Below are 16,568 nucleotides of genomic sequence, written 5' to 3'. Positions count from 1 at the left end.
TTTGTTTGGTATGATTAAAAAAAAAAAATAAAGCTTTATTTTGAAAATTAAAAAATCGGAGGCTCGGATAACTTTTTTTTTTTTGTAGTGCGCGTAGTATATATAGTTTTTGGAAAAATGTGTCTTTGGTACATATATTTTTTTTTTTTTTTGGTAAAGATTGTTAAAGTGTTGATTCTTCTTTAATGTTATTTTAATAATTTAATAATAAATTTTTATTATTTTACTTATAGTTAAGGAAGAAATTTGGAAAAGATTAAACTTAAATCTAAAAAAAAAATACTAATAATATAACTTAGTTTAAGAATAAAATGTGTTGTTTTTTTTTATAATTGAATTGTTTTCTCAACTGTTAAATTAAAGGAATTAAATTCCTTGGTTACCAGAGTTTAACTCAAATAATTCAAATACCAAAAGTATTACGGTTCAGTTAGCCATTGATTATATAATGAAATACTATAACTAATATAATCTTTTTCATATCGTTCAAGATAATATAATGTTTCTAAAGGTTTCCTTTGTTATACAAGGTTGAGATGAAAAATTTGTTAGTTATAGAGAGTCATTATGTAACCAATAGAGTGATTTTTTCGGTTAAAAGAAATGTTGGTTTTGTAAAATTTAAAAAAAGGATTTTACGTTTCTTTTTGTATAGTTAGTACTTTTTTTTACAAAACTTTAAGAAGAAAAGTATATATTTTAGCAAAAAAAATTTTTTTTTGGAATTTACTTCTTACTTTTCTTTTGTTTTTTATCCTCGGAAGACGCTGCGGTGATGGCGGCGGCTGCTGCTGCTAATGTAGTGTTAGTTGGCAACGCGGTATTTGTGGTACTATGTGTCTTCTCAAAGAGCTTTTTAACCGTAGGCTGCTGGGCTGAAACCTGTGTTATGGGATGATTGCCTAAAGCGGGTGTTACGGGTGTATCATCCAAGAATAAAGGATTCTTAACCTCCATTTCACCAGTCTATTAGAATAAGCAAGCAAACAGAAAAAGTAAATTAGCATAAAGAAATGAGTAGAAAAGTCCACAATATATTCTGATATATGTCGAACACATAGTTTACTTCTATACACTATATATATATGAAATGAAAGGTCTATGAAATATCTTTCTTTTCATATACATCTTGTTTATATACAGAACATATAGCTCGAGATAAAACCGAAAATATGGGAAAAACCTAATTTGGAATTTTGATTATACTTCCGATATTAATGGACTTAATATTGATCATATTAAATAACAAAATTCTAAAAAGCATATCTTATATACTGAATCCAGATTCAAAAACTTATACGTATATTAAATAAACGACAAACATCACTTACCGGAGCTAGACCAGGACACTCATAAACAGTATAATCACCCTCCTCATTATCATCATCACTTTCCACATAGGACATTTCACAGTTTTCTTCATTATTTTGCCTATTTTCCATAGCAATAATCTGTTGTTTTTGATGTTGATAATGATACATTTGAGCACTTTGAGCCAATTTACGATCACCCGAAGGCGATATATCTTTATTTGGACCCGTTACACCATAGGCGGGATATTCAACATCGGCCGCGGCCTTGCTTTTATTATGGAAACTGTAAATCACACAAAAAACGTAAAAATTCTTCTGTAAAACAAAATATTTTTTGTTAAAAAACTTACGTATACCAGGCTATTCCCAAAACGAATAAGCCCACTGTAGCCGCAGCACTAACACCCGCTATTAAAGCCACCACATACATGCCCATTTCTCCCTTCATGCCTAAATGTTCCCTCAGCACCATATGACCCTCGTTCATTTCGGCCTGTGGTGTTTGTTCGATTTTTGGATGCAATTTATCGATGAGGGTGGTAATATCCTGTCTAGCTGGTGCTACACCATTTTGTGTCTGCTGTACATTTAGGGTATTAACACCAGCTGCTGCTGCGGCCGCTGCTGTCTGTGGTTTAATTCTATGGAAATTGGTATTACCGCTTGTTGGTGTCGCTACACCAGCTTGTGCTGGTGACAATATCATAGTTGATCCCACCGAGTTCTTTATTTCGCCATTTTTACCTTCCTTATTGTTATTATTTTGCTCCTCCTCATTAGGTTTATATTCTTCATATTCTTCTAACACTCTAGAATCTAAATCTTCTTCCTTATCCACCTCCACGCCCTCTACTTCAGCAGCGTCGTCAGCATCAACATCACCATCATTCTCTCCTCTAATCACAGTTACTTCGTTGTTTTCCCCAGCCTCTTCATCTTCGTTTCTATCATCGTCCACCTCATAGTAACGCAAATCGGTGGGTGGCACGGCAAACTTAATTCTTCCTCTTTGATTTTCCAAACTGTTAATCGTGGGATATTTATAGGAGAAATCTGGATTTGTATTATCATATTGGTCATATTGTTGTATATTATTATTGAGACTATTCTCATTTTGTTCTTTCATCTTTTGCATGTATTCGTATTCTTCATTTTCTGCTGCCATGGCTGCTAATTGATGTTGACGATAACGTTCACGTAAACGTTCTTCTCGCTGACGTTGTCGCATTAGTTGCATATTAATTAATTCTAAATGTTGTTCGAACTGTTGTTGTAAACGTCGTCGGGCATTCTCTTCCATTAGTTGGGTTAGAAAGTCCGAATTGACTTCGAATGAGGCGGGTGCCTGTTGCAGAGGTCTTCGTCGGAGACCTGGAAGTTGGAGAGAAGGAATGGTATTATTAATAATTTGTAAAAAGTCTACATACTCGGCAATAGACTATAAACTAGACTATATACTAGACTATAAACCAGACTAGACAAGAGCATAGACCAAAGTATATACATAGACTAGACTATAACTAGACTATAGAACTATATACTAGACTATAACTATACTATAGATTAGACTATAGACTTGAATATAGACTAGACTATAGACTAGAACATAGACTAGACTATAGACTAGACTATAGACTAGACTAGACTAGACTATAGACTAGACTATAGACTAGACTATAGACTAGACTATAGACTAGACTATAGACTAGACTATAGACTAGACTATAGACTAGACTATAGACTAGACTATAGACTAGACTATAGACTAGACTACAGACTAGACTATAGACTAGACTATAGACTAGACTATAGACTAGACTATAGACTAGACTATAGACTAGACTATAGACTAGACTATAGACTAGACTATAGACTAGACTATAGACTAGACTATAGACTAGACTATAGACTAGACTATAGACTAGACTATAGACTAGACTATAGACTAGACTAGTCTATAGTCTAGTCTGTAGTCTAGTCTATTATCTAGTTTATAATCTAGTCTATTGTCTAGTATATAGTGTAGCCTATACTCTAGTCTATAGTTTAGTCTGTAGCCTAGTCTATAGTCTAGTCTATAGTCTGGTCTATAGTCTAGTCTATAGTCTAGTCTATAGTCTAGTCTATAGTGTGGTCTATAGTCTAGTCTATAGTCTAGTCTATAGTCTAGTCTATAGTCTAGTCTATAGTCTAGTCTATAGTCTAGTCTATAGTCTAGTCTATAGTCTAGTCTATAGTCTAGTCTATAGTCTAGTCTATAGTCTAGTCTATAGTCTAGTCTATAGTCTAGTCTATAGTCTAGTCTATAGTCTAGTCTATAGTCTAGTCTATAGTCTAGTCTATAGTCTAGTCTATAGTCTAGTCTATAGTCTAGTCTATAGTCTAGTCTATAGTCTAGTCTATAGTCTAGTCTATAGTCTAGTCTATAGTCTAGTCTATAGTCTAGTCTATAGTCTAGTCTATAGTCTAGTCTATAGTCTAGTCTATAGTCTAGTCTATAGTCTAGTCTATAGTCTAGTCTATAGTCTAGTCTATAGTCTAGTCTATAGTCTAGTCTATAGTCTAGTCTATAGTCTAGTCTAGTCTATAGTCTAGTCTAGTCTTTAGTCTATAGTCTATAGTCTATAGTCTATAGTCTATAGTCTATAGTCTATAGTCTATAGTCTATAGTCTAGTCTAGTCTATAGTCTAGACTAGTCTATAGTCTATAGTCTATAGTCTAGCCTAGTCTAGTCTAGTCTAGCCTATAGTATAGCCCATAGTCTAGTCTATAGTCTAGTCTATAATCTAGTCTATAGTCTAGTCTATAGTCTAGTCTATAGTCTAGTCTATAGTCTAGTCTATAGTCTAGTCTATAGTCTAGTCTATAGTCTAGTCTATAGTCTAGTCTATAGTCTAGTCTATAGTCTAGTCTATAGTCTAGTCTATAGTCTAGTCTATAGTCTAGTCTATAGTCTAGTCTATAGTCTAGTCTATAGTCTAGTCTATAGTCTAGTCTATAGTCTAGTCTATAGTCTAGTCTATAGTCTAGTCTATAGTCTAGTCTATAGTCTAGTCTATAGTCTAGTCTATAGTCTAGTCTATAGTCTAGTCTATAGTCTAGTCTATAGTCTAGTCTATAGTCTAGTCTATAGTCTAGTCTATAGTCTAGTCTATAGTCTAGTCTATAGTCTAGTCTATAGTCTAGTCTATAGTCTAGTCTATAGTCTAGTCTATAGTCTAGTCTATAGTCTAGTCTATAGTCTAGTCTATAGTCTAGTCTATAGTCTAGTCTATAGTCTATTCTATAGTCTAGTCTATAGTCTAGTCTATATTCTAGTCTATAGTTTAGTCTATAGTCTAGTCTATAGTCTAGTCTATAGTCTAATCTATAGTCTAGTCTATAGTCTAGTCTTAGTCTAGTCTATAGTCTAGTCTATAGTCTAGTCTATAGTCTAGTCTATAGTCTAGTCTATAGTCTAGTCTATAGTCTAGTCTATAGTCTAGTCTATAGTCTAGTCTATAGTCTAGTCTATAGTCTAGTCTATAGTCTAGTCTATAGTCTAGTATAGTCTAGTCTATAGTCTAGTCTATAGTCTAGTCTATAGTCTAGTCTATAGTCTAGTCTAGTCTATAGTCTAGTCTAGTCTATAGTCTAGTCTAGTCTGTAGTCTAGACTATTATCTAGTTTATAATCTAGTCTATTGTCTAGTATATAGTGTAGTCTATATTCTAGTCTATAGTTTAGTCTGTAGTCTAGTCTATAGTCTAGTCTATAGTCTGTAGTCTAGTCTATAGTCTAGTCTATAGTCTGGTCTATAGTCTAGTCTATAGTCTAGTGTATAGTCTGGTCTATACTTTGGTCTATACTCTTGTCTAGTATATAGTTTAGTCTATAGTCTGGTCTATAATCTAGTCTATAGTCTAGTCTATAGTCTAGTCTATAGACTAGACTCTAGACTAGAGTATAGACTATATTATAGACAAGACTATAGACTAGATTATAGACCAGACTATAGACTAAACTGTATACTAGACAAGAGTATAGACCAAAGTATAGACTAGACTATAGAACTATAGACTAGACTATAACTATACTATAGACTATACTATAGTCTAGACTATAGACCAGACTACAGACTAGGCTATAGACTACACTAAAGACTACACCATAGACTACACTATAGGCTAGACAATTGACTAGACCAAAGACTAGGCTATATACTATATAACAGCTAGATTGTACTCAAACTGAGGAGTTTATATAGCATATTATAGTTCTTTGGAGATTTTAATTTTGACATTTCAGTCATATAAACAAGGCGGATGATGAATTGACACCTTTTAGCATACTTGTGACTAGTTACTGAACTAACCTGTTAAGAGTTTGACTTAATATACATATCTTTCTTTTTTCACTACTCAAGGGGCTAGTGCTTTTAAATCAATTTTTATTATATTAACTCTGTATAAATGCGTATTAATAAATAATGTTTCTTAATATATGCTTATACATACATACATTTCCAATTTCCCTAATTTAAATAACTCCAACCACTAATTATTTAATATATTTCTATAATTTCCTAATCATTTCCAAGTATCCATTAATTTCATATAAATATGTACATATTGAACAAATTGTTATAGATTTATGAATATTTAAATATCATTGCCACCAAAATAACTATTAGCATATGTATACAAATACTTATAAGAACTATTTTTAGTAACTCTACCCCAGCCAGGTGCAACACCCTGAAAAAAACAACAACAAAAAACAAAGAAAAAAAGTCATAAAGTCTACGTATGTTAAAATTAAAAATATTCGAAAAAAAAAAAACTAACAAAATAAACATTCAACAAAAATTCACTTTTATTAGCCTTTACGTGTTAAGAGATAATTAACTCAAGTCCATAACCAAAGAAAACACGTTCGTTATATATATTAAAAAAAAGGATATTACTACTATTTTTGTAATATCTATTTTTAGACTCCCAAAAAAAGTAAAAATCAAGAGTATAAAAAATAAGCAACAAAAACAAAGGAATAAATATATAATATGATACAAATCGAAAAGCATTTCTATATTGGATTCTATACGTATATAATTGTAAATATAGTTTTCTTTTTTTTTTCTTAGGAATGATGAAAAACTACGTAAAACATTGAAAATTTAAATACCTACAAATATTGGTTGTACACTGGTATATGGCAGAAGTATATTTGTATAAATGTAAATCTATTTTACACGTACAATAATATAAGGATTTCTTCTTTAGGACTTATAATGGCCAATAATACTTATACATACATATATTCATATACATACATATGTATATACATTTATATACATATATTCTTTATATAATATATGTAAAAAAAAAAGAAAAAGATTCTATATACGATACAGGTTTTGTGACGTAAATGAACGAAATGAAAACACGTAAAGGCCCCCTACCATTTAGAATACTGGTAACAACAACCACCACCATTATCACTTAACCACGAATATCCAAATTAGGCGAAGAAGAAGGTAGGGAGAAGTGTGTTTGTAAGGGTAGGCACTTGTTTGTTGAGTGGCCTACTACTGACTGCTGCAGTAAAATTATAGACACACCGAGACCCGTTAATATACAATTTACTCATGTATTTTTTGGAATACATATAATGTTACCAGATTTGGGTAAAATTCTACTACAAATTATACTAAGGACTAGACTCTAGTCGGGACTATAGACTAAACAACAGACAGCCTACAAACTAGACTACATAATAGACAATAAACAAAACAATGGACTTGGTTAAAAACTAGACAATAGACTAGACAATTAGTCTATACATAAGAATATAGTCTAGACTATAGATTAGACTATATACTTGACTACAGACTAGACTCTACTCTAGACTGAAGATTAGACTATAGACTAGACTATACACTAGACTAGATAATAGACTAGACTATAGACTTGATAATAGACTAGACAATAGACAAGACTATATACAAAAGAATGTACCAGACTATAGACTAGAATATAGTCCAGAATATAGACTAGACTATAGACTAGATTATAGACTAGACTATAGACTAGATTATAGACTAGACTATAGACTAGATTATAGACTAGACTATAGAATAGACTATAGACTAGACTATAGACTAGACTATAGACTAGACTATAGACTAGACTATAGACTAGACTATAGACTAGACTATAGACTAGACTATAGACTAGACTATAGACTAGACTATAGACTAGACTATAGACTAGACTATAGACTAGACTATAGACTAGACTATAGACTAGACTATAGACTAGACTATAGACTAGACTATAGACTAGACTATAGACTAGACTATAGACTAGACTATAGACTAGACTATAGACTAGACTATAGTCTAGACTATAGACTAGACTATAGACTAGACTATAGACTAGACTATAGACTAGACTATAGACTAGACTATAGACTAGACTATAGACTAGACTATAGACTAGACTATAGACTAGACTATAGACTAGACTATAGACTAGACTATAGACTAGACTATAGACTAGACTATAGACTAGACTATAGACTAGACTATAGACTAGACTATAGACTAGACTATAGACTAGACTATAGACTAGACTATAGACTAGACTATAGACTAGACTATAGACTAGACTATAGACTAGACTATAGACTAGACTATAGACTAGACTATAGACTATAGACTAGACTATAGACTAGACTATAGACTAGACTATAGACTAGACTATAGACTAGACTATAGACTAGACTATAGACTAGACTATAGACTAGACTATAACTAGACTATAGACTAGACTATAGACTAGACTATAGACTAGACTGTAGACTAGACCTATAGACGAGACTATAGACTAGACTATAGACTAGACTATAGACTAGACTATAGACTAGACTATAGACGAGACTATAGACTAGACTATAGACTAGACTATAGACTAGACTATAGACTAGACTATAGACTAGACTATAGACTAGACTATAGACTAGACTATAGACTAGACTATAGACCTAGACTATAGACTAGACTATAGACTAGACTAGACTAGACATAGACAGACTATAGACTAGACTATAGACTAGACTATAGACTAGACTATAGACTAGACTATAGACTAGACATGACTAGACTATAGACTAGACTATAGACTAGACTATAGACTAGACTATAGACTAGACTATAGACTAGACTATAGACTAGACTATAGACTAGACTATAGACTAGACTATAGACTAGACTATAGACTAGACTATAGACTAGACTATAGACTTGATAATAGACTAGACAATAGACAAGACTATATACAAAAGAATGTACCAGACTATAGACTAGAATATAGTCCAGAATATAGACTAGACTATAGACTAGATTATAGACTAGACTATAGACTAGATTATAGACTAGACTATAGACTAGATTATAGACTAGACTATAGACTAGATTATAGACTAGACTATAGAATAGACTATAGACTAGACTATAGACTAGACTATAGACTAGACTATAGACTAGACTATAGACTAGACTATAGACTAGACTATAGACTAGACTATAGACTAGACTATAGACTAGACTATAGACTAGACTATAGACTAGACTATAGACTAGACTATAGACTAGACTATAGACTAGACTATAGACTAGACTATAGACTAATAGACTAGACTATAGACTAGACTATAGACTAGACTATAGACTAGACTATAGTCTAGACTATAGACTAGACTATAGACTAGACTATAGACTAGACTATAGACTAGACTATAGACTAGACTATAGACTAGACTATAGACTAGACTATAGACTAGACTATAGACTAGACTATAGACTAGACTATAGACTAGACTATAGACTAGACTATAGACTAGACTATAGACTAGACTATAGACTAGACTATAGACTAGACTATAGACTAGACTATAGACTAGACTATAGACTAGACTATAGACTAGACTATAGACTAGACTATAGACTAGACTATAGACTAGACTATAGACTAGACTATAGACTAGACTATAGACTAGACTATAGACTAGACTATAGACTAGACTATAGACTAGACTATAGACTAGACTATAGACTAGACTATAGACTAGACTATAGACTAGACTATAGACTAGACTATAGACTAGACTATAGACTAGACTATAGACTAGACTATAGACTAGACTATAGACTAGACTATAGACTAGACTATAGACTAGACTATAGACCTAGACTATAGACTAGACTATAGACTAGACTATAGACTAGACTATAGACTAGACTATAGACTAGACTATAGACTAGACTATAGACTAGCCTATAGACTAGACTATAGACTAGACTATAGACTGAGACTATAGACTAGACTATAGACTAGACTATAGACTAGACTATAGACTAGACTATAGACTAGACTTAACTGACAAGACTAGACTATAGACTAGATATAGACTAGACTATAGACTAGACTATAGACTAGACTATAGACTAGACTATAGACTAGACTATAGACTAGACTATAGACTAGACTATAGACTAGACTATAGACTAGACTATAGACTAGACTATAGACTAGACTATAGACTAGACTATAGACTAGACTATAGACTAGACTATAGACCTATGACTATAGACTAGACTATAGACTAGAACTATAGACTAGACTATAGACTAACTTAGACTAGACTATAGACTAGACATAGACTGACTAGACTAGACTATAGACTGACTAGACTAACTATAGACTAGACTATAGACTAGACTATAGACTAGACTATAGACTAGACTATAACGAGACTATAGACTAGATAAGACTATAGACTTGACTATAGACTTGACTATAGACTTGACTATAGACTAGACTATAGACTAGACTATAGACTTGACTATAGACTTGACTATAGACTAGACTATAGACTTTACTATAGACTTGACAATAGTTCAGACTATAGACTAGTCTATAGTATTGACTATAGACTAGACTATAGTTAACACAATAGTCCAGACTATAGACTAGACTATAGAATAGACTACACTAAGAGAAAAAGCTGCACTCCAGACATGAATTTCATCACTTGATCAATGAAATTTTTCATTGTTTACGAGCTAACGTAGCCCTTCACTGGATTAATGTAGAATGTTTCATTATATAGTCCAGGCTATAGACTAGACTATAGTCCAGGCTATAGACTAGACTATAGTCCCAGGCTACAGACTATAGTCCAGGCTATATATAGACCAGCCTATAGTCTAGTCACAGACTAGATTATAGTCCATACTATAAACTAGACTAAAGTCCAGACTACAGTCCAGACTAAAGACTAGACTATAGTCCAGACTAAAGACTAGACTATAGTCCAGACTATAGACTAGACTATATTCCAGACTATAGACTATAGTCCAGACTATAGTCCACACTATAGACTAGACTATAGTTCACACTATAGACTAGAACTGTAGTCCAGACTATAGACTAGACTATAGTCCAGACTATAGACTAGACTATAGTCCAGACTATAGACTAGACTATAGTCCAGACTATAGACTAGACTATAGTCCCAGACTATAGACTAGACTATAGTCCAGACTATAGACTAGACTATAGTCCAGACTATAGACTAGACTATAGTCCAGACTATAGACTAGACTATAGTCCAGACTATAGACTAGACTATAGTCCAGACTATAGACTAGACTATAGTCCGACTATAGACTAGACTATAGTCCAGACTAGTCCAGACTATAGACTAGACTATAGTCCAGACTATAGACTAGACTATAGTCCAGACTATAGACTAGACTATAGTCCAGACTATAGACTATAGTCCAGACTATAGACTATAGTCCAGACTATAGACTATAGTCCAGACTACAGACTAGACTATAGTCCAGACTATAGACCAGACTATAGACTAGACTATAGTCCTGACTATTGACTAGACTATAATTCGGACTATAGACTAGACAAAATACAGTCTGGACTATAGAGCATGAGTTATCACTTAGAGCAAAACATCCATAATATTTTTTCAACAAATTAATAACTTTCTTAGTCTTCTCTAAATAAAGGAAGTAATATAGAATGTAAATGTCATAAATCAGCCAAAATCAATAATAAATCTGGCATCCTCCCTACCTTTCCCCAACATCCTCAACGCAAAAATTTTGCTCGTGTACATCTTGTTATAGTAACTGTATAAGTGAATTTATCTCATCTACACACACATTCACTTGTACTTCTAACGAGAAACTTTCAAATTGGAAACAGTTAGAAGCGGAAGTCGTCTAAATGTCGACACAAGTCGTTCGTACACTAGTTGTTTGTTTGTGTAAACGTTACATCTATTTGTTTGCTGTTTTATTATTGTTGTTAGAATTTTGAATTTGTAGTTAAATATTATAACTTCGTTTTAAGATGATGATGATAGTAATTCGCTAGTTCTCGGTTAGATTGTTAGAAAAAAGGGAATTACAGAAGGTGAAAAAAAACACATATTTTCTTTATACACAAAAACATTCGGTAAACATATTTACACAATATTTTTAAACTGAATTACGTTTTTTTTTTGTAGTTTATTTTGTTGTTTTTCTTATTAACTGATAAATACATACGTACTACATGTGTATATTTGTTGGTAGTTACATATTGTTTTTTTTTTTTTTGCAGTCACTGAATGTTTAAAAGGTGGAAGAAACCATAAAATGAATGGAAAAATAAAATGGGTTGTTGCATAAAATTCAGACGTACCTAGGTATTTGCTTATATATGTATTTGTATATTTATAATTGTATATATAAAATAAGAGAATGAGAGCATTTCTATATGGGAATATACTATATTAAACGTTTTTTCTTTCATTTTTGCAAACATATGTGCGTCTTACATATTGTAACTGTCAGGACTGTCAAATTTGACAATTTCAATGGAAACATAATGATTATATTCTAAAAACAATAAAAAATAACATTCGGTCATACTTTCGGAAAATGGGGTAATGTTCTGTCACATAATGATCCAATACTGATATAATTTGTTAAAAACTTGTTATACAATTGAACTAGAACTGAACTAGAACAGAACTAGAACTGAACTAGAACTGAACTAGAACTGAACTAGAACTGAACTAGAACAAAACTAGAACTGAACTACAACTGAACTAGAATTAACTAGAACTAAACTAGAACTGAACTAAGAAACTGAACTAGAACTGAACTAGAACTGAACTAGAACTGAACTAGAACTGAACTAGAACTGAACTAGAACTGAACTAGAAACTGAACTAGAACTGAACTAGACTGAACTAGAACTGAACTAGAACTGAACTAGAACTGAACTAGAACTGAACTAGAACATTCGGTCATACTTTGGAAAATGGGGTAATGTCTGTCACATAATGATCCAATACTGATATAATTTGTTAAAAACTTGTTATAAAATTGAACTAGAACTGAACTAGAACAGAACTAGAACAGAACTAGAACTGAACTAGAACTGAACTAGAACTGAACTAGAACTGAACTAGAACAGAACTAGAACAAACTAGAACAGAACTAGAACTGAACTAGAACTGAACTAGAACTGACTAGAACTGAACTAGAACTGAACTAGAACTGAACTAGAACTGAACTAGTAACAAAACTAGAACTGAACTAGAACTGAACTAGAACTGAACTAGAACTGAACTAGAATTAAACTAGAACTAAACTAGAACTGAATAGAACTGAACTAACTGAACTAGAACTGAACTAGAACTGAACTAGAACTGAACTAGAACTGAACTAGAACTGAACTAGAACTGAACTAGAACTGAACTAGAACTGAACTAGAACTGAACTAGAACTGAACTAGAACTGAACTAGAACTAAACTAGAACTAAACTAGAACTAACTAGAACTGAACTAGAACTGAACTAGAACTGAACTAGAACTGAACTAGAACTGAACTAGAACTGAACTAGAACTGAACTAGAACTGAACTAGAACTGAACTAGAACTGAACTAGAACTGAACTAGAAAACTGACTAGAACTAGAACTGAACTAGACTAAACTAGAACTGAACTAGAACTGAACTAGAACTGAACTAGAACTGAACTAGAACTGAACTAGAACTGAACTAGAACTGAACTAGAACTGAACTAGAACTGAACTAGAACTGAACTAGAACTGAACTAGAACTGAACTAGAACTGAACTAGAACTGAACTAGTACTGAACTAGAACTGAACTAGAACTGAACTAGAACTGAACTAGAACTAAACTAGAACTGAACTAGAACTGAACTAGAAACTGAACTAGAACTGAACTAGAACTGAACTAGAACTGAACTAGAACTGAACTAGAACTGAACTAGAACTGGAACTAGAACTGAAACTAGAACTGAACTAGAACTGAACTAGAACTGAACTAGAACTGAACTAGAACTGAACTAGAACTGAACTAGAACTGAACTAGAACTGAACTAGAACTGAACTAGAACGAACTAGAACTGAACTAGAACTGAACTAGAACTGAACTAGAACTGAACTAGAACTGAACTACGAACTGACTAGAAACTGAACTAGAACTGAACTAGAACTGAACTAGAACTGAACTAGAACTGAACTAGAACTGAACTAGAACTGAACTAGAAACTGAACTAGAACTGAACTAGAACTGAACTAGAACTGACTAACTACTAGAACTGACTAGAACTGAACTAGAACTGAACTGAACTGAACTAGAACTGAACTAGAACTGAACTAGAACTGAACAGAACTGACTAGAACTGACTAGAAACTGAACTAGAACTGAACTAGAACTGAACTGACTAGAACTGACTAGAACTGAACTAGAACTGAACTAGAACTGAACTAGACTGAACTAGAACTGAACTAGTACTGAACTAGAACTGAACTAGAACTGAACTAGAACTGAACTAGAACTGAAACTAGAACTAGAACTGAACTAGAACTGAACTTAGAACTAGAACTGAACTAGAACTGAACTAGAACTGAAACTAGAACTGAACTAGAACTGAACTAGAACTGAATTAGAACTAGAACTGAACTAGAACGAACTAGAACTGACTAGAACTGAACTAGAACTGAACTAGAACTGAACTAGAACTGAACTAGAACTGAACTAGAACTGAACTAGAACTGAACTAGAACTGAACTAGAACTGAACTAGAACTGAACTAGAACTGAACTAGAACTGAACTAGAACTGAACTAGAACTGAACTAGAAAACTGACTAGAACTGAACTAGAACTGAACTAGAACTGAACTAGAACTGAACTAGAACTGAACTAGAACGAACTAGAACTGAACTAGAACTGAACTAGAACTAGACTGAACTAGAACTGAACTAGAACTGAACTAGAACTGAACTAGAACTGACTAGAAATAAAGTAAGGCTAGAAATTAATTAGAACTAAAATGAACTAATCTAGAACTGAACCATAAATTTGCTTATTATATTAACTCTTCATTTATTATAGTCTTTGGGTCAAATGGTGAGGTCTCTCTTGAGTTTGTTTTAAAAACCAATCTTGAGTTTGTTTTAAAAACCGCATTTAACTTTAAAGGGTTACTTTGTAAATTGTTTTTGTTTTTCATAAATACATATATATTTTCCAACTAAGGTGAATTATTTTAAGATGAGAAAGGATATTAGCGGTGTAAAGGAAAATTTGCTCTAAAACTGCAGTTTATAAGGGCTGAATTGGGGTTTGTATGTATGTACATATATTACAGTAGTTATTTTTTATAAAAGAAGACAATTTAAGTATAGAAATTTATTTTTAACTTACCTGGATAAATTGACATTTCGCATTGACCCAGAATATTAAGCAATATAATAAGGGCCACAAGTGTTTTCAATTGGATATCGCCCACTATTGCTGCAAACATATTGTTGTTTATTGCTGACTAAAACTTTTTCCTCGAATTTTTTTAATAAGTTATAAACAAATCACAATTTGATTATAATAAAAGTATCAGTTTTCTCTTAAATATTTGTTGTTTTAATTTTTAAAGATTTTCTTTATTTTTCATGCAACCATATGGCCGGTCATTGTAGTGAAAGAGTGAGTGAGTGGTTGTTTGACTGCAGCTTCAAAGCCTTTAACCTTTAGAATTCAAAATATTGATTTTCTTTTCTTTGAATTTAAACACTAGGTGTTTTTTTTTTTTGTTAAATTAATTATTTTTTCTTTGTTTTAATTTAAAGTACAATATGTCTGCCAAAAATTTGATTTTTCTATATGGTAGAGGGTCGTTTGTTCGTTCGTTTCTGAATTTTATTTTTTGTATATCCTATGCTTAGTTGGCAAATTTTCTTCTTGATGGTGGTTTCTTTATCAACTGTAATATTAAATGAGCTTTTCTATTTAATTTGTGTTTTTTTTCTTTGGTATGTTAAAAGTTGGTTATTCGAGCGTTAAATGTTTAGTTTGATTTTCGGTTCGTTTTTTTCGATACGTTGTCGTTCAATGTTCCCGTTGTACTGTTTTCGCAGTTGAAAATTTTTCTAAACCACGATTCGTTCGTATTTGTGACGCAAAATGTTACAACACCTCCGCATTCTGTTAACATGTAGAGAGTTCGGACTCTTTAGTAGATTTTATAAGAAAACCATAATGAGGCCCCTTTTTCTGGTGTATGTAATCCATATAGCTTCGTTATTTGGCGCAGGCGCTTTTTCACTTCGTAAGCTTTGTTAAAGAACGAAAATAGTTCTATGTTTTTTTTTGTATTGTGGGGTGGTATTATTAACAACATCACTGGCGCAACAATTTGCCAAAAAAAAAACAAAAGATTTAAAAGGAATGAAAGTATACGTTTACAAAAACAAAATTTTCATTCCGAACTATTTTCTGTATTTGTCACAAATTTGTACTCTTTGTGTGTGTCTGTCGCTTGAATTGTGCTGCATGCAGTGATTATAATTTTTAGTCAAAATTGGTTGGTATGTTTTTCGGTGGAGGGGGGTTGGCTATTGGGATAGGACACATATTTTCATCAATGAATTTTGTATATTAAGTACGCATATGCGCATTATATTATACCCGGGAAAAATTCAATGAATTTTGTTTTTTTCAAAGAAAATGTGAAATATTTATTACCAAAAGAAAAAAAATTAACTAGAATTTAAAGAAAAATATATAAAAGTATAGGTTAGGATTAGGGACAATGTATGGAGAGGAATTTTAATCATTAAAAACATATAGTTACTTGTCAAGTAGTGAAATCAAAGATTTTATGATTTCAGTTGTTTT

At 32.3% G+C, this 16,568-nt stretch overlaps 1 protein-coding gene and 1 long non-coding RNA gene across 2 annotated transcripts in view; one reads left to right on the top strand and one right to left on the bottom strand.

The window, feature by feature from the left end:
• Positions 1–12,063, top strand: part of LOC119609507 — a 41,106-nt gene extending 29,043 nt beyond the window's left edge. The window contains exon 4 of the long non-coding RNA XR_005231931.1: positions 11,979–12,063. This is a non-coding gene — a long non-coding RNA (uncharacterized LOC119609507). The remainder of the gene's footprint in view (positions 1–11,978) is intronic.
• LOC119609502 lies at positions 115–15,832 on the bottom strand. Its single transcript, XM_037964315.1, has 4 exons — positions 15,102–15,832; positions 1,664–2,684; positions 1,332–1,596; positions 115–966 (listed from the first exon to the last, which is right to left on the bottom strand). The coding sequence occupies exons 1-4, from the start codon at positions 15,199–15,201 to the stop codon at positions 727–729; spliced, it is 1,626 nt and encodes a 541-aa protein (XP_037820243.1). The 5' UTR covers positions 15,202–15,832; the 3' UTR covers positions 115–726.
• Between the last annotated feature and the right edge of the window lie 736 nt (positions 15,833–16,568).

The sequence above is a fragment of the Lucilia sericata genome, unplaced genomic scaffold (assembly GCF_015586225.1).
Source record: "Lucilia sericata isolate MDLA Ls3-8-SP2 unplaced genomic scaffold, ASM1558622v1 Contig000994F_arrow, whole genome shotgun sequence".
Taxonomy (NCBI): Eukaryota; Metazoa; Arthropoda; class Insecta; order Diptera; family Calliphoridae; genus Lucilia; species Lucilia sericata.
The sequence above is the reverse complement of the archived record's forward strand: the minus strand, read 5'-3'. Positions and strand labels throughout refer to the sequence as shown.

Bases quoted from the DNA above. Each gene is read 5' to 3' on its own strand.
- LOC119609502 (XM_037964315.1), bottom strand. From the start codon at position 15,201: ATGTTTGCAGCAATAGTGGGCGATATCCAATTGAAAACACTTGTGGCC. The intron at 2,685-15,101 runs GTAAGTTAAAAA...TCCAACTTCCAG, and splicing joins CGAAATGTCAATTTATCCAG to GTCTCCGACGAAGACCTCTG. The intron at 967-1,331 runs GTAAGTGATGTT...TTATTCTAATAG, and splicing joins AGTGTCCTGGTCTAGCTCCG to ACTGGTGAAATGGAGGTTAA.